The 15366-nt window shown below is 49.8% G+C and overlaps 1 protein-coding gene across 1 annotated transcript; it reads right to left on the reverse strand.

Annotated features, from left to right (window-relative positions):
- Window positions 1-2452: 2452 nt before the first annotated feature.
- Window positions 2453-4821, reverse strand: LOC119461269 (F-box/LRR-repeat protein 14). The gene has a single exon (XM_037722501.2). It carries the CDS (start codon window positions 4804-4806, stop codon window positions 2992-2994), a length of 1815 nt encoding a protein of 604 aa, XP_037578429.2. The 5' UTR covers window positions 4807-4821; the 3' UTR covers window positions 2453-2991.
- Between the last annotated feature and the right edge of the window lie 10545 nt (window positions 4822-15366).

A 15366-nucleotide genomic window follows, 5' to 3' on the forward strand; every position in this document is an offset into this window, starting at 1 on the left:
GTCAGAATGAATCCGGAGTGTCCGCACTTCGGCCTGACTCACAATCGTATCGCGGTTTTGGCACATAACACACCAGAATTAAAATTTCGTTTAGCTTGCACGGCGCAGGATGTCAATGATCAATTTCATGTTACCTTATTTTCTTCGGTCCAAAATCATGCTGCGCGTGCGCTATACGGAACCTGCGTAAGATCCTTCAAGAATAACTGTAAGCGTCTGATCGCTGGTTTCCTGTTCATTCAAAGACTGCATTTTGATAAAGAGTATCATCTGGTCTAATTCAACTATCGATATTCAAAGAATGACTACACTGTTTTCTAAAGGAATCACATGCTTAACCTAGGATGTTACGAGAACGTTTTCCTCAGCCGAAACTGCTCAAAAAAAAAAAAAAAAATCCATTGTAATCCATGACGTCACAATGATGCAACGGCGTAGAAATTTTGTCAAGCTTTTGAATATTTGGCCTTAATTTCAGCCACTAGTGATATACATTTTGCAGTCAAATGAACGAATATACAGTTTAAACAAAGAATGAGTACTGTTCAGTGTCCTTTAAAACAGATACATGCCTTCAGTCTAAGGCACTGTCTGCCCTCAGAAAAATCCTAATCTAAGCAAACGTGTACGATGACTGACTGTACGTGCCGCATTCATGGTGCTATCATGTAAGATGTGCAAGGTGCGAAATTTTGATGCAGATCGTGAAACAACTAGAGAATTTCATCAATTTTGGATGTTAGTATCTCTTCTCTAGGGGTTACTACGTTAGCGATACAGCGCGACTAATGTCATCGGACGCCCCACGTCACACCGATCCCTGGATTATAAGCCCCGCTTTGAAAGATCCGTGTCGTCAGGCGTAAACATGATGCCACGAATTCACAGCAACAAACATCGAAAAGACACTATCAAACAAGCTTTAGAAACTGCGAGACGCAATGGTAAGCGGAAGGCTAGAACATACACGGTTACGGAGAAGCTGTGCCCAAGAGAATGTCAACCGTAGGCGATTTCGCTTTGCAACCTCCACGCGCGATGTAGTAAGACAACTCTACAGTCCAAAGCACAAAGTCGTAGACATCACTTCTCAGTGAACCCACGAAAAACGGCGTTCAGTGCCACGCTCTACGAACTAGACAACCATACCGTTACGGAAAGTAGTATGCTTGTACTTTGGTCCCCGCCGATGTGAGCCCAAGTTGGTTTAAGAGTACTAGTGCTTTCTTTCCTTTTTTTTTTTTTTTTTTTTCCTTGAGCACCGGCACTACGAAAGACTAAACGTTTTCAGGAGCTTTCATCGTGTTTTGCGCGGTCAAACTATGTTCCATCTCTTCACTTCTCGCCTTCTTCTCTATCATGCCCTCCAGTGCAGCAGCCTGGTTAACCTCTCAGCTCTAGTTTACGCCCCACCTTTAGGTTCTTCTGGTCCACGTTGCCAAGCAACAAATAAACACTCGAGAAACTTGTGCTTAGGAGCCGTCTTCTCGCAAGACACCTCGCGATTCGACTTGGGCCAATTGGAACGACGACGTGCCACACACAACTAGCGAGGCTACACCGGAGCCCTCTTTCGCAGAGACGGTTGGGTTTAATGAGCGTGTAGCAATGGGTGCAGAGGACAGTGATGGCCTTAGCTAGCGTCTCTGAGAGCAGCGGTAACGGCAGCGGCCCCTTGCAATGAGCGCAAGGGGAAAAAAAAAAAAAAAGAAGAAAAAAAGGCTTGCGAAATCGTTCCAGGCCAAGGCCTCAGCCGAGCTGGCCGCGAGAGATCGTCGGGACCATTGTCATCGGCGGGAGCTGTTTCCAAGGCCCTCTCGAGTACGTGTTGACCATCGGTGCAGCGCGGAAATACCCAGCTTTCTCGGTAGCGAAACAGTCGGACGAGTAGTTTTTCTTTCCGTTCCGCGGCTTGTCAAACGCGTTTTTGTCTTTTCTATTTCTCGGCATTACGTGTTTTCTGGCAGCTTCCTGCCGCACACTTGATATCGAGATTTCTTGGAAACAGTGCGCGAGGCAAGTACGGAATGCAAAAAAAGATTGCTTTGCCAATTAGGGGCAAAACGGCAGATATGGGGGAATCCGGTCGATGCTTGTCAACGGTGCGAAGTTCGCTGGTAAACCGTTCACGTGATTCCGCGTTCAGGATAAGGTTCATAGTTTGTGTAAAATGTATGACCCTTTCATAAGACATGAGTCATTGGCAGAAGAGTGTTGGTGTTCTTGCTAAGCCTCGCGTTACATATATATACATACATGCTTCTACATACATACGTGCTTCTTTTCAAACACGAGCCTGTCAAAACGGGACATGTATAAGCTTATGCTGCAGGTGTTGAAAGACCCCCTCCCCCCTGTTCGAGGACAAAAGTATTTTCAACCCCCCGTGGCAAGATTTCATTAACATTATAATAGAGCCTTGCGGCGAAAGAAAGACACGGTTGCTGCAATGTTCTTTTTTTCTGAAAACAAACTTTACTAACGCTGCGATTCGTTGACTGGTATGTACAGCTTGTCTCTCTCGGATAACTTATTTACAGGGCAACATGTACAAGAGAAATAGCTATGTACACAGTATATTTACAGCTTCAAAAGTCGGAGCGAACGTCTCCTTGTGGCACGAGCAGGAAGAATATTTGGACCAGTCCTGTACACAGCGCTATACACGTGCTAAGCTCGCGTTTTTGCGGCGGGTTCTTTGACGCATCGTAGTACTTACAATAAAGGTGTGGGTCGAGGCCTGAACATCGCTGCTTCTGGACGACGGAGGTGCAGCGATTGGCACACTTCATTTTAATCCATTTCTGATCCCGCACATTGTGTTCACAGTGTGCACGTTTTGAGCAAGACCAAAAAAAGAAAAAAAAAAAAAAAAAAACCGCCGTCACCGAGTCCCTCCCGCGCACAGCGAAGAAGGCGACGGACGTCGTCATCACTTTGAGCAAGCAAAAAAGAACAGCATCACACACGAGGAGGCACTGCGTGGGCGCGTCACCGGATGTGCCGCTGTTGTGGTGGACTCTGTTGTTGGTGTAGTTGGTGTTGCCAGAGGCCGAGGTTGAGCACGCCGAGGTTGGGCAGCTGCATGAGCTTCTCGAGTCCGACGGTGGTGATCTTGATGCAGCCGTAGAGGTCGATGCACCGTAGCTGCTTGAGGTGGTCCGCTATCAGGCTCAAACCCTTGTCGGTGACGCGTCCGCACTGGCCCAGGTGTAGCGTTTGCAAGTCGCCCAGGGATCGCGCCACGCGTCCAATGCCGTCGTCGCTGACGGGACACGCGTTGAGGCTCAAGCTGCGCAGCTGGAACAAGCCCTGCGAGGCGTGCAGTAGACCCTGGTCGCCCACCTTGTCGCAGAAGCTGACGTCGAGGGTGCTGATCCGCGACCCGCCTTCGGCGAGGTACGCCAAGCCCAGGTCGGAGATGTTGTCGCAGGAGCGCAGGTTCAGCTCCCGCAGGCGCAGCATGCGAGCGGCGTGCTTCAGGCCGGCGTCCGTGACGCTGGCGCAGAAGCTCAGGTTCAGACATCGCAGGTCGTCCAGACCGATGCTGATAAACCTCAGCGCTTCGTCGGTGAGCTTCTGACAGTCCTGCAGGCATAGCGACTCTAGCCTGAGGGTGCCGATTGCGGCATCGGGGGTCATGCCCGCCAAGTGGCCGATGCCGGGGTCCGAGACGCCGCGACAGCTTCTCAGGTTGAGGGAGCGCAGGTTCTGCAGGCCCCAGGCGATGAGGAGCAGGCCGGTGTTGGTGACGTTCGAGCAGCCGCCCAGGTCGAGCCGCTCGAGGCCCTTGAGGTGCTGCGCGATGCGACCGAGGCTGTTGTCGGTGATCTGCTTGCACATGCTCAGGTTGAGCTCGCTCAGCGAGTGCACGTCCTGGACGAAGGCGTGGCTCAGCCACGCGTCGGTCAGGTTGAAGCAACCGATCATGTTGAGCGCCTCGAGGTTCGGCACCCCCTGGATGACGTCGCGTAGCGAGCGCCGCAAGCTCAGCACCTGAACGCGCCGGATGCCGCGCCGCACCAGGCTCGGGAACAAAGACGGGTTGGCGCGTCGCAGGTGGAGCTTCGCCTCGACGCCCCGCCACACGGACTTGTGGTACGCGGCCTCGCGCCACGCGGAGCACACTTGCGACACGCGACCCTTGTCCCGCACGTCCAGGTAGCTGAAGATGAGCGCCAGGATCTCCGGGTAGAGCCGCGATATGTGCGGCTGACTGTGCGAGCCCGCCGTCTCCATGGGCGAGCACGAATCGCTGTCGGCCGCCGAGGCCGCCGCCGCTACTGCTGCTCGTCGCGACCGGCCGCCGCTCGCCGAGTTCGTCTGCTGCTGCTGGCGGCGGCGCCAGCTCGCAGGGATGCACGCCGACAGGCGCCTCCTTCCCGGCACGCCCCGCGCGTCACGAGGCGGGGACCACGTGATCCGCTCCGGGCTGCCCTCGTTGGACGGCGTTCTGGCGCGCTTTTTCGCTTTCTGGCGCGGAAAAAAGTGCGCCACGGCGGTGGAGGAGCGCGGCGCCGGCGGATCGAAAGCGCGAAATCCGAATCCTCTCGCGCCGAACGCGAACTGCTGCGCGCACCATCGGAAACGCGCGCTTGCCGTCGGCCAGTGGCGACGCGAGGTGAAACAACTCTCCGGCAACGAGCCGCCGTCTCCGCGGTTGACACCGTCCCAGTTGAAGTTAACGACCGTCGTACACGCACAGGCGCTTGCAGCGGGAGCGCTGCAACACCACTTTCGCTCGTCGTTGCAATCGTCGTTGTCGAGACTGATTGGTGGCCGCGAGGGATCCGATGAATGGTCCATTTCATAGATTCCGAGACGGTTTCCGGAGTATAGGTGGCATGCCGTGATGGTGTCAGTCATATCACAGAATTACATAAGAAACAAACAAACAAACAGTGCAGGGTGCCTCTGACGCGTACAGTACTCTCTGGGTCACCGTCTGTACCAGTTTGATGGCGGAGTCAGGAACATCTGCAGGCGAAAAAAGAAGGAGAAGCGCTGAGGCCTCAAGCGGCCGGGACTAACCAATCACGAAACACTAGCCTCATCTCGAAGCCCCGAGAAAGAAAGCTCATCCCGCGAACGCGTGGCAGAGCAAAATGGCAAAGAACATGAGGCGCTAGCGAGCACCGATCGTAAATCGCACAACTACCGGCAGCCTTCAAACAACGTTGCCGCCTTTGTGCGTTCCCCTCCGGCATTTTCTTTTCCGTCAAAAGAGGGGAGTACCGTCGCTCGCTCGAGCTTCTTCGCTGCTCTTTCTTTTCATTTTTTTAATCTCGTTTTCTTGAAGGAACGGGCGAAACAGTTTGAAGGCGCACCGGGGTGGCTGGTGCCTCGTATCTGTGAGGGAACCAAAAAAAAAAAAAAAAAAAAAGCTTGCGGAAGGAAGGCAACACTAGAGCGAGAGCTTAACCTCCGCACACTAGTGCAGCCAAGGGCTCGGAGAGAGAAAGGAAGGGCTGCAATTTAGGGACGGCACCAACACCACCACCACCTCGAGCACTTTTTTTTTGGCTCGTTTTCAGAGAGGGCGTCGGTCGGGCAAGCACTACGAGAGCGGCAACAACGGCGCACTCCCGCTTTTTCCGAGTGTGACCTGGCCTAGAGCGCCGGTTTCTTTTCGGCGCTCAAAAGCAGAGAAAAGCGGCTGAAAAACGAAAGCCGGTTCTTCTGCGGCCCTCCCCCTCCCCCTCTTCGCACGCGCGGAAGCCCCGGTTGCTGTGTCTTCTCTTCTCTTCGGGAGCCTCAGTGACGGAAACAGATGAGCCACGAAACGCGCTTTTTACTCCCCGAGCGCTGTAGCGGGCGGCGTTTTGTTGTCCTGTTTGGTCAGGCCACACGACGATGGCCGCCGTCGCCGGTTCAGCCAACGGCTTTTCTCCTTCTCCTCCCCCATCAACTCTACGGCTTCTGTTTGGCTCTAAAGTGAACGGCCGATTGCTCGCTCATTCTCTACGCGACAACCCTCTCTCTCTGGACGACGTTCGACGTGCCGCACTTAACAGCGCGCGTAGACAAAGGAGGGACAGAGCCGCCGCCTTCGTCGGCGGCGGCAGGCTGTTTGATGCGTGCCGTACTCGAAGCGAGCCGAAAGCTGCGCGCCATCATTCAAAGCAGCGGCTAGCTCTCGCCCTGACACGTGCGCCGACGACGCCGGCGCCCTTCGATGGGTTTGCCACTCAGGTGCCATTGAGGAGAAGGAGAAAGCTCGCGCGTATATTCTACAGAGAGGGCGCTCGTATCGCCGGCTCGAATCTGGGCCCCCGGTGGTGCTGGCCGATAGCTGCAGGCGTCATATCTTTCGGTGCTTCAGTCGCATCGCCGCTAGCTCAGCTGCTTCGTACGCATTTGCTTAAGCAGTAACGGTCATTTTTCTTTTTCTGTTTTATCGGGAGAGCAATTTCACACGCCCCGTAGCGGTGTTCTTGAAAGAGCTCGTTTCGAGGGGGCATGAAAACGCGATAACACCAAGAATGCCGTTTTGGAAATGAAATTATAGGGTAGCATTATTTGTTTTCGTTTGAAATAACAGCGTGCAATGCGACGAAATATGTTTTTAGTTCTTTAATGCCGTCGGTATAACTACATGAACGGCTGCGCAAATAATCTGCGTTGCTTATACCACTCTAGAAAGCAGTTTCGTTGCTTGCAAAACAATTCAGCGCAAATGAAAAAAAAAATGCGTGTTTGTGTAGGACACCAATCTGATGAACTCACGTGGCACACTGATTTCCATTAAGCGAGAGATCTAATCAAAAGTGATGATTGCGGGTTACGACAACCTTGGCTGAGATTAGGAACGTTAGGCTAAACCGCGACTTCCTTCTCCCGGCTGTTCGCGTTACTTCCGCTGATTTTCTGGCACTTATAGCAATTCGTCTGACTTTAAGTACATATCTTTGGCTGTTATGTCAAAATTATTTCAATGCGCTTGATTCTTGTCTAACAAAGTTAATATAACGTGGTTAACATGGTGACGCACGCGTGTCACGTGCTTACTGCGTCATTTCCTACGTGCAGAGCTGACAGCAAGTTAATGACACTCCCATGTTGTGCTCCTAAGAGTTTTGGGTTTCTGAAGAATGTTTCTCTTCACACAAGTCAGTGAGCTCAAACAAAGAAAGCTCGAAGTAGACAGCAACGTGTGGCGTTGTTGTTCACTCTTCTGACGTGTGCAAGGGCTTTAAACAGCAAGTAATTAAACCTGTGTCACTCTTGCTTCCGCTGGTTCCGCGCGTCCTTGCATTCTTGAGTGTTGCTTGGTATTCTCTCAGTAATAAATGTGATAAGGTTGAGTGGGGTGGTGCTGCAAAGCACTTCTTAATGAGTGAGGGAGAGGGGAGGGGGTAAACGATATCGTGGCATCATTTCGATCTCTTAGCCCTAAGAACTTAAGGACATGCACAATTGCTTATTTTGTGCATAAGTGGCTTTCTTTGTCAATAAATTGTTTTTGTCAATATCACCTAACTATTGAAGTGCGTAATCTATTTCTTCGAACAGAGCAGCTACAGGAGTAAATTAATACTGGCCATTGAGCCAACCACTGTGTACACTTCATATTTGAATGAACGCACCTACTGCTGTAATGAAATATCGAAAAACGATAGCAGAGCGCGGTGTGTATTGAGAATTTCGAGGCTGATTTCTCTCTCTCTCTCTCTTTATTTGTGTTTTTCTTCTTTAACTTGCTGCCTCCCCTTCCGCAGTGCAAAGTAGCAAACTGGGTATTTAGCTTCCCGTTAACCTCCGCGCGTTTCGCATATTGCTAATATCTCTCTCTCTCTCTCTCTCTCTCTCGACACGGTCTGTGACGACATACGTACGCGAAACGAGATCACTCACTCAGCAGTTCGACGCCATAAACCCGACGCATCCCATCTATACACCGTCGGCGGTGAAAGGACGGAACAGTATTCAAGATTTTGCAGTATCAAAGCCGCATAAAAGCACCGTAGCGCCTAGGCATCGCACGTCATTTCAACATTTCTGTGCCCATGCACCGTGGTAGCTTCGCGGCTATGACATTGCTCGAGGTCGCTGGTTCGATCCCGATCGCGGCCGCCACATTTTTGATGGGGGCGAAGTACCAAAAAAAAAAAAAGAAAAATCCGCCTCCATTCCACCCTGGGAAAGTGGGTGTAGAGCGAAGCAGGTGCGAACGTTAGACAAGTACCACCACCCCAGCTGACGTCAGACGACGTCCAACAAGCACCACCACCACAAGCGACGTGCGTCGTGCGCGCACGCACGTGAGCGGAAGTGCAGCATGCTTACTCATTCTTCTATAGGCCGTCCGCCAAGCGCAAGTGCCTTATTGAACTAAGTGAACGTTTAAAAGTAAATTGTGTCAGAAAATTCATGAAGCACGACTTTAGCACAACCTGCAGACATGATAGCATCGGATTGTAATTCGAATATACGAGATAACATAATCATGTTACGCGGAAACTCAAACATAAGCTCCTTTTCCAGCTGTCGTTTTTTTGGGTGAGCCCGCCACGAAAAACCCCGACCAACTAGAGGTTAACAGCGTCGCTGTGAAGCGCTCGTGTACTTAGACTCAGGTGTTCGTTAAGGAACCCCAGTGGGTCAACATTAATCCGTAGTATATACCACTACGGCGTGCCTCATAATCCGGTTGTGGTTTTGGCACATACAGCCCCATAATTAAATTAAAGTTTAACACTTCTGCCACGATGGGATGTGCCGGGTGGGGGAATGACAATACTTAACCTTCTATAGCAGGTTACGAACAATGCCACACAACAACGCCTCAAGCAAACACGCCTCACTGTGTGTTCCGTGTACTGCACAGACAAGCAGCAGTGGCACACGCAAGCTAACATTTACCATCCACTCACCACTCTCGCATTGCACTAAACGCTGAAGAAATTAAACATTCACCGTCAACATCGCCGCTAATTATCGTCAATCAAAGAAAACAGAAAAGAAATGTGCTTCGCTTATACGTCGAATCCCACAGGGCCTGGGATCAGCCTAATTTCTTTAATTCGGAATTTTGCCTTGCGGTTTAAGATTAACCCAGCTCAAGTTATTTCCCTCTTTAGTGTCCCTTTATGATATCCATCTTTCATTCTCGCCAATTTACATTTAAATACAGCTTTCTGCCTCTGGCTTTTCCCTGCTGGAACAGCATACACGTACTATCCGGTGATTGCGTATCAAATATGTTTTTTCCTCAGTTCCATTCAGCGATGGCCTTTTATGTTGAACAACCGGAGCACTGCATGCTTGCTTCCTGGGAGTTTTAGCTCTACACCAGCCCACTTACCGCAACAACCCAACAAAGAACTACGGCATGTAAACTGAATTAAACACGAGGCTTTGTTTTCTCCCTTCGTCTTCGGCGCGCTGCGTGTCTTCGAGGCCGCGGGGCAGCACCCCGCGCCTTCGTCGCCATGTGGTGATTCCACACGACGGCGCGGCGGCGACCGCTCCCCTTATCGTGTCCACGACTGGCCCGCCGGGGCGTTCCAAAAGCCGCCTGACCGACCGCGCCCATTTGCTGTATCTACCAACGCCAGGGGCGGCGACGCCCAGTCCAGAAAAAGGAAGCAAAAGAAAGCGCAGGCGCGTCCTGACCAAAATCGCTGATGCAACAGGGACAAGTCGTGTCCGCGGAACCGAAGGTCGAGAGAGGACGCAACACGGCCTGCGGGCCTCTTCTCGCTGTTCAGAGATAGCGCACTGCTTCTCTCGTTTTCAGCGCCGAGACTTGTCTATAACCTAACTTCGGCACACTGTGGACCGTCCCACCAACTCCGCGTCCTGGGACAAAGTCAATTCGAGAAAGTGTTCCTAAAGGTGTGAAATTAAAGAGTGATCAAGTAGAAGACTATGAAAGATGGATTATGGACAACAAATGTATAAAGTCACTGTTGCACTATCTCTATGAAACGGGCCTACATGCCTATATAGAACTCGATTATGACGTTATGCCGCCTGGCCAACCAACCAACCAACCAAGCAAAAAAAAAAAAAAAAAAAAAAAAAAAAAAAAACTCCGCGCGGTGAAACGAAGCTTGGGCCAGCCAATCAGAAGCGAAAGCAAGCTGCCAGTTTGAGGGAAGGGAAAAAAAAAAACACACGGTACAAGTGTGCAAAGTTGGGGGCCAGTTGGTTGAGCAACATTCCGAGAAAACACAGCGCTAACTATACAGGACCCCATGATGACAACAACACAGGCGCTGGCTATCAACTGACACGGTTTATTCATAGAAAGGACATGTATACACGAAAAAGGCGGGATGGTATTAAAGATAGCCGACGTCACATCTGGCGGGTCATCAAGCAAGAGAATGAAAAAGAAGGATAAAAAAAGCAACCGGTGGGTGACAGCGTTAAAGTGCAGCCTATCAGACGAAGGGCCATTCGATAAACGAAGCACAAGGAAAAGTAAGAAAGGGAACACGGTTCACCGAAAAAAAAACCTTTTTCATAATTCGCAACTGCGCTTCTCTGCACTGCGTATTTGCATAACTAATGGCTGCACCAGATCACCGTTGAAATGAAAGCAAAGTTCTAGCTTACCTGCGCATGATGGGGCTTGGCAATTGCACCTGATTTCACGAAAACAGCCATATCTCTACATTTTCCATCTCATAATACAAGCAAACTGTGCTTGTACAGGTGCGGACAAAAGTGATTGGATCATGGGATGCAGTTTGGCTTTAGCTCCTGTGTTCCAATTTCTATTGTTCGCACCTGTACACGCTCTTACAGCGAATCTGTTAGCCTCTGTTGATATTTTTCGTGGGCTCGTTCTGTACTCACCCAAAAACAGTACCGCCACCTAGCGGTCGCGGCCACTGATATTGACCTCAAACGGCAGTTGGAAAAGGGCCTTGCCTTTGAGTTTCCGCGTAACAGAAATACGTTTTCGCGTATATTCGTATTACAATCGTAAGCAATCATGTTTGCAGCTTGTGTGTAAGTCGTACTTTACTAATTGTTTGACGCAATTTACCTTGAAGAATTCAAATCGTTCGATAAGGCACTTGCGCTTGGCGGAGGGCCTAGAAGAATGAGAATGTATGCTGCACTTCCGCACACTGTGCGCGCGCGCTTGACGTACATGTACGTCGTTGGTGGTGGTGGTACTTGTCTAACGTCGGCAACAGCTTTGCTGTACATCCACTTTCACAGGGTGGAATAGGAGGCGGATTTTTTTTCGCAATATTGACTATGCCACCATTGGAAAGCCAGTTTTATTTTATAATTCAGGAAAGGGTACATCTATTGTGCACCGCTAAGCCTTCTGTCAGGCTTCCATTGAGTCGCCGTCACGCTGAGGGCGATGGAGGGTCAACGTAGAGGACTGCTTATTCTGGTTCTCATTCTGGTTGGTTGATAGGACCCATATAGCTTACGCTGCACTGCGCGCAATTGGTGAGATGCAGTGTGAATATATGAGTCGCGGCCGGTCCAAGATAGCTGCCGGCTAACGTTGGCGTATAGTGTTCGCTAAAAAGCAGGCTTCGTTCGAGATATTGAGGCTGGACGAAATGAACGCGGCCCTCTCTTCAGCCGATGCGGTTAATGGAGCGCCGGGCTTGTCTAGATATGCGGTACTACTCGAACTCGTGCATACGCTTACGGATGAGAGCAGGTCGAACGTAGAAAGGCAGCATAGCGTTATAGTTAGCGTTAGAGTTTTCGCTAAGACCTTTACCTTATGCAAATGGTTTGAGGTCGTCTGTATCGTATCGCGTGTGACAGGCGATAAGCTGAGGGGGCGTTGCCAGACTTCTGTTTATTGTAGCATGATCATCTGAGTGTCCCATTTCACCGTTGCCCCATTTCACCGTATAAATGCTCAATAAGTGCTCAATAAATGCTCAAATGCTGGGCTCCCTACTGAATTCAAGTGAGCAACTGGGATTTCTTGCACGATTGCCCTTGTGGTCATATATACTACGCAGATAATCCCTATACATTAAAATCGTTAACAAGCGAGTTTTTTTCTCTTTCTACTTTTGTGTTTTCTCAAGGTGGTTCATAGATTTCGAAATGAATCGATTGTGGAAAGTCTATGGACAGTAGTCAATGGGAATGGCAAGTTATACTCCCGGAGGCTGTCTACAGACTTTACTAGGCTTTGTAGCAGAGCATTTATATGATTTGTATAGGCTGTCTAAGTACATTATTGTGAATGTAATCAGTCAATTTCAGAGCGCGTTCAAATAATCAAAGGATGGCCCTAGACGCCTATACCCACTGCTTGTGATCGGTTCGGTCAGTGGGGGCTCTACAGGAGGGCTCCACCCGAGATTAATCACACCACTCTTTGTACAATAAAGTTTATTCATCATCATCAACGTCGTCACCGTTAAAAAAAAGTCGCAGTTTCGCCCGAAAGCTGAAGCATCAATTGCGATAGCAAATTAGCAGAGAGTTATTCGGAGTAGGGATAGTAGTTTTATCGGCTGCATAAACTTGGACACATTCGCTTACTAAATGAATTAACAAGCGTGGTGTCAGCGCGCACAAGCAAACATGAATAGATCACACTGAATGACCGCAGACAACGACTGTCAAAACGCTGGCAGCAAGCTCAGCTGCCGCAGCGGGCGCAGGTTCGCGCGGTGTCAGCTTCAACGGAAACTGCGCGGCGAATGCACAGCGCATAAAAAGGTCAGAGCCGTGTGGAGATAAGAGACGGTACGGGCGACCACCACCGCCGCGCAAAGTGCAGAGGAGTTGTGCAGAGGAGTTGTTGGCAGAGGAGAAGCTGCCTCCCCCCCTCCTTCCCGCGCTGCCTTCCCGCTTTCTTGCTTTCGCGTGGGAGATTGAGTGGCAAGTTCCCCTTACACCCGGTTGCAAGATACGCCTTTGGTGCCTTTGGTGCCGGAGCACAGCGTCGCCCCGCCTCCCTCCCTCCCTCCCATATCCCCACGGCCTTTCGCGCGACGGTCGCGTTTGCTTTCCGCCGTGTGTTCGCTCTCCGTGATAGCGCGCGGGGCAATTCGCCCTCCGTGATAGCGCGCGTCCCCCGCGCGCTTTCGCTCGCGCATACGGCGCGCGGCGACGATTTTATCGCCCTTGGACTCTATGCGGAACCTCACGGCGACGGCGACGGCAGAAATCCGGTTGAAGTGTCCATATAATTGCTACCGCAATAATAGAAGGGGGGGGGGGGCGATATTAAAGAAGCGGTGACCACCTGATGCGCACTGGGAAGCTACTGCGGCTTGAAGGCACCAAGCCTTCTGGTCATGGAGGACATGATTGGACAGTCACGTGTCCATTTCCCTAAAGGTGAGATGAAAGTCACCAGTCTGCAGGTATGGCTTGGCCCGAACGACTTATCTACCTGGACGACTGTCGCACATCGTTGTCAACTGTTGTGTGATAAGTAGATGGCTAGCAGAGAAAGAGAAGCATCGAAGGCCTCCTTATAGCTTTCCATTCTATAAAGCACCGAATAATGTGCTGCCTTAGCGAAGACATGTAACAAATAGCATACATGTATTATATACTGTAGGCGCACCCTAAGCCTTTCATGACTTCGATTAACACCTTTTGATGCCTGAAAGTGACAGGTAGTCTGAAAGTAAGTAGCCCAAGCAACGGGTGTAGCGTTATCAGGCGGTCACCGTGTCTTAGGCCGAGGTTTAAGACCACCGGCGAATTTTAATGCCGACAGCCTTTTCACTAATCACTAGCAGTGGTGCGGGCCTATTCATAGTGTCTTCCTTCGACTGGACTAGACAGAACTGATAGATCCTCGGGACGGGGTTCTATGACCCGACTTTTCGGTTGCGAGTTGCATGTTCTAACCACTGCACCATGGCAGTCCCGTTGAAGTTGCGAAATAGTGGGAGTATGTTATTTAGATAACAGATAACGGGTAACAGATTTAGAAAACAGATAACGGGTAATTCGTGGATGACAGCAGGCTGACGTTGCAAGCTTTGGAACCAAAGAAGATTAACTTCCTTCGATCTGTTCAAGCGAACTTCTGTTCTTCAACGATGTGTTCGCACATATTTTAACATTTGATAGACGTTCTCTCTTTCTGTAGTTATTCACCCGTTAGGACAGATTGTTCTTTTTCCTCCAGCCCCACCCTCCCCCCATAATACATATGTTCTCTTCCTAGTTCGAACGACAGCTTGATAACTACGAATTCGTCGCGCTCCTAACTTAAATTTTGTTCCACCCCTTCCCCACCTTCCCCACCTTCCATATTGCTTGTTCTTTTTTGACGCAGCTTTCGAACGAATTTTTATGGTGCCTAGCCAAAACGAAAACTTCATGTTCTTTTTTTCCTTTCCTGTTGCTCAAGAAAGAAAGAAAGAAAGAAAGAAGAAAGAAAGAAAGAAAGAAAGAAAGAAAGAAAGCAAGCAAGCAAGCAAGCAAGCAAGCAAGCAAGCCAGAGAAGGACGAATACAGATACTTTTGTACACAGAGAAAATAGACGTTGCTGAAAAGTCAGCGAGTCAGAAGCAGCACAAAGCTAAAGAAGGGAGGGTGAGAGCGATAGAGAGCCCGGTAAAGGGGGCAATAAAAGGCAGAGAGAAAGGGGCTGCCCGGCGCAGAAAACAATGATAGCATCCAAGAGAGAGAGAGAGAGTCTGCGGACGAAGAAGAGATGCGAGCCGTGGGATGACAGTGGGGACGGAGGAGCCCACGGGAATTCTGGCTGCGCCCCTCACCTCCCCCCGCTTCAACTCCAAAGCCACGGGCCCCGATTCCTAAACCGTTGTTTGAAAGCTTTGCCGGTCTGTCTTATTTCAGCCCCTTTCGCGCCGCCTCACACGCACATGCTTTTGAATGTTGCTCTCTGCACTTGACGACTTTCATTACACAGGTGCGCGCATCTATCTATCTATCTATCTATCTATCTATCTATCTATCTATCTATCTATCTATCTATCTATCTATCTATCTATCTATCTATCTATCTATCTAATCTATCTATCTATCCTATCTATCTATCTATCTATCTATCTATCTATCTATCTATCTATCTATCTATCTATCTATCTATCTATCTATCTATCTATCTATCTATCTATCTATCTATCTATCTATCTATCTATCTATCTATCTATCTATCTATCTATCTATCTATCTATAAGGGTAAGGGGAGCAACAGGAGAGAGAGATGATGCGCAGAGAAAAGTAGATGCCCAGTGGGGAAAAAAAAAAAAAAAATACGGAAAATACTTACTGCAGTCTCACATCCAGTTTACTTTTCCCAAAAAGCTACAATGGCCTTCATAGCCTGAGACACATAGTATTTTGCCCATGTACTTACTAAAAGATGAGTTCCAGAAAACGGCCGGTTGTCGAGGCGTGCCAAAGATTTTGCAATTTGATTTTCTGCCT

Source organism: Dermacentor silvarum, chromosome 8, assembly GCF_013339745.2.
Source record: "Dermacentor silvarum isolate Dsil-2018 chromosome 8, BIME_Dsil_1.4, whole genome shotgun sequence".
NCBI classification, from domain to species: Eukaryota; Metazoa; Arthropoda; class Arachnida; order Ixodida; family Ixodidae; genus Dermacentor; species Dermacentor silvarum.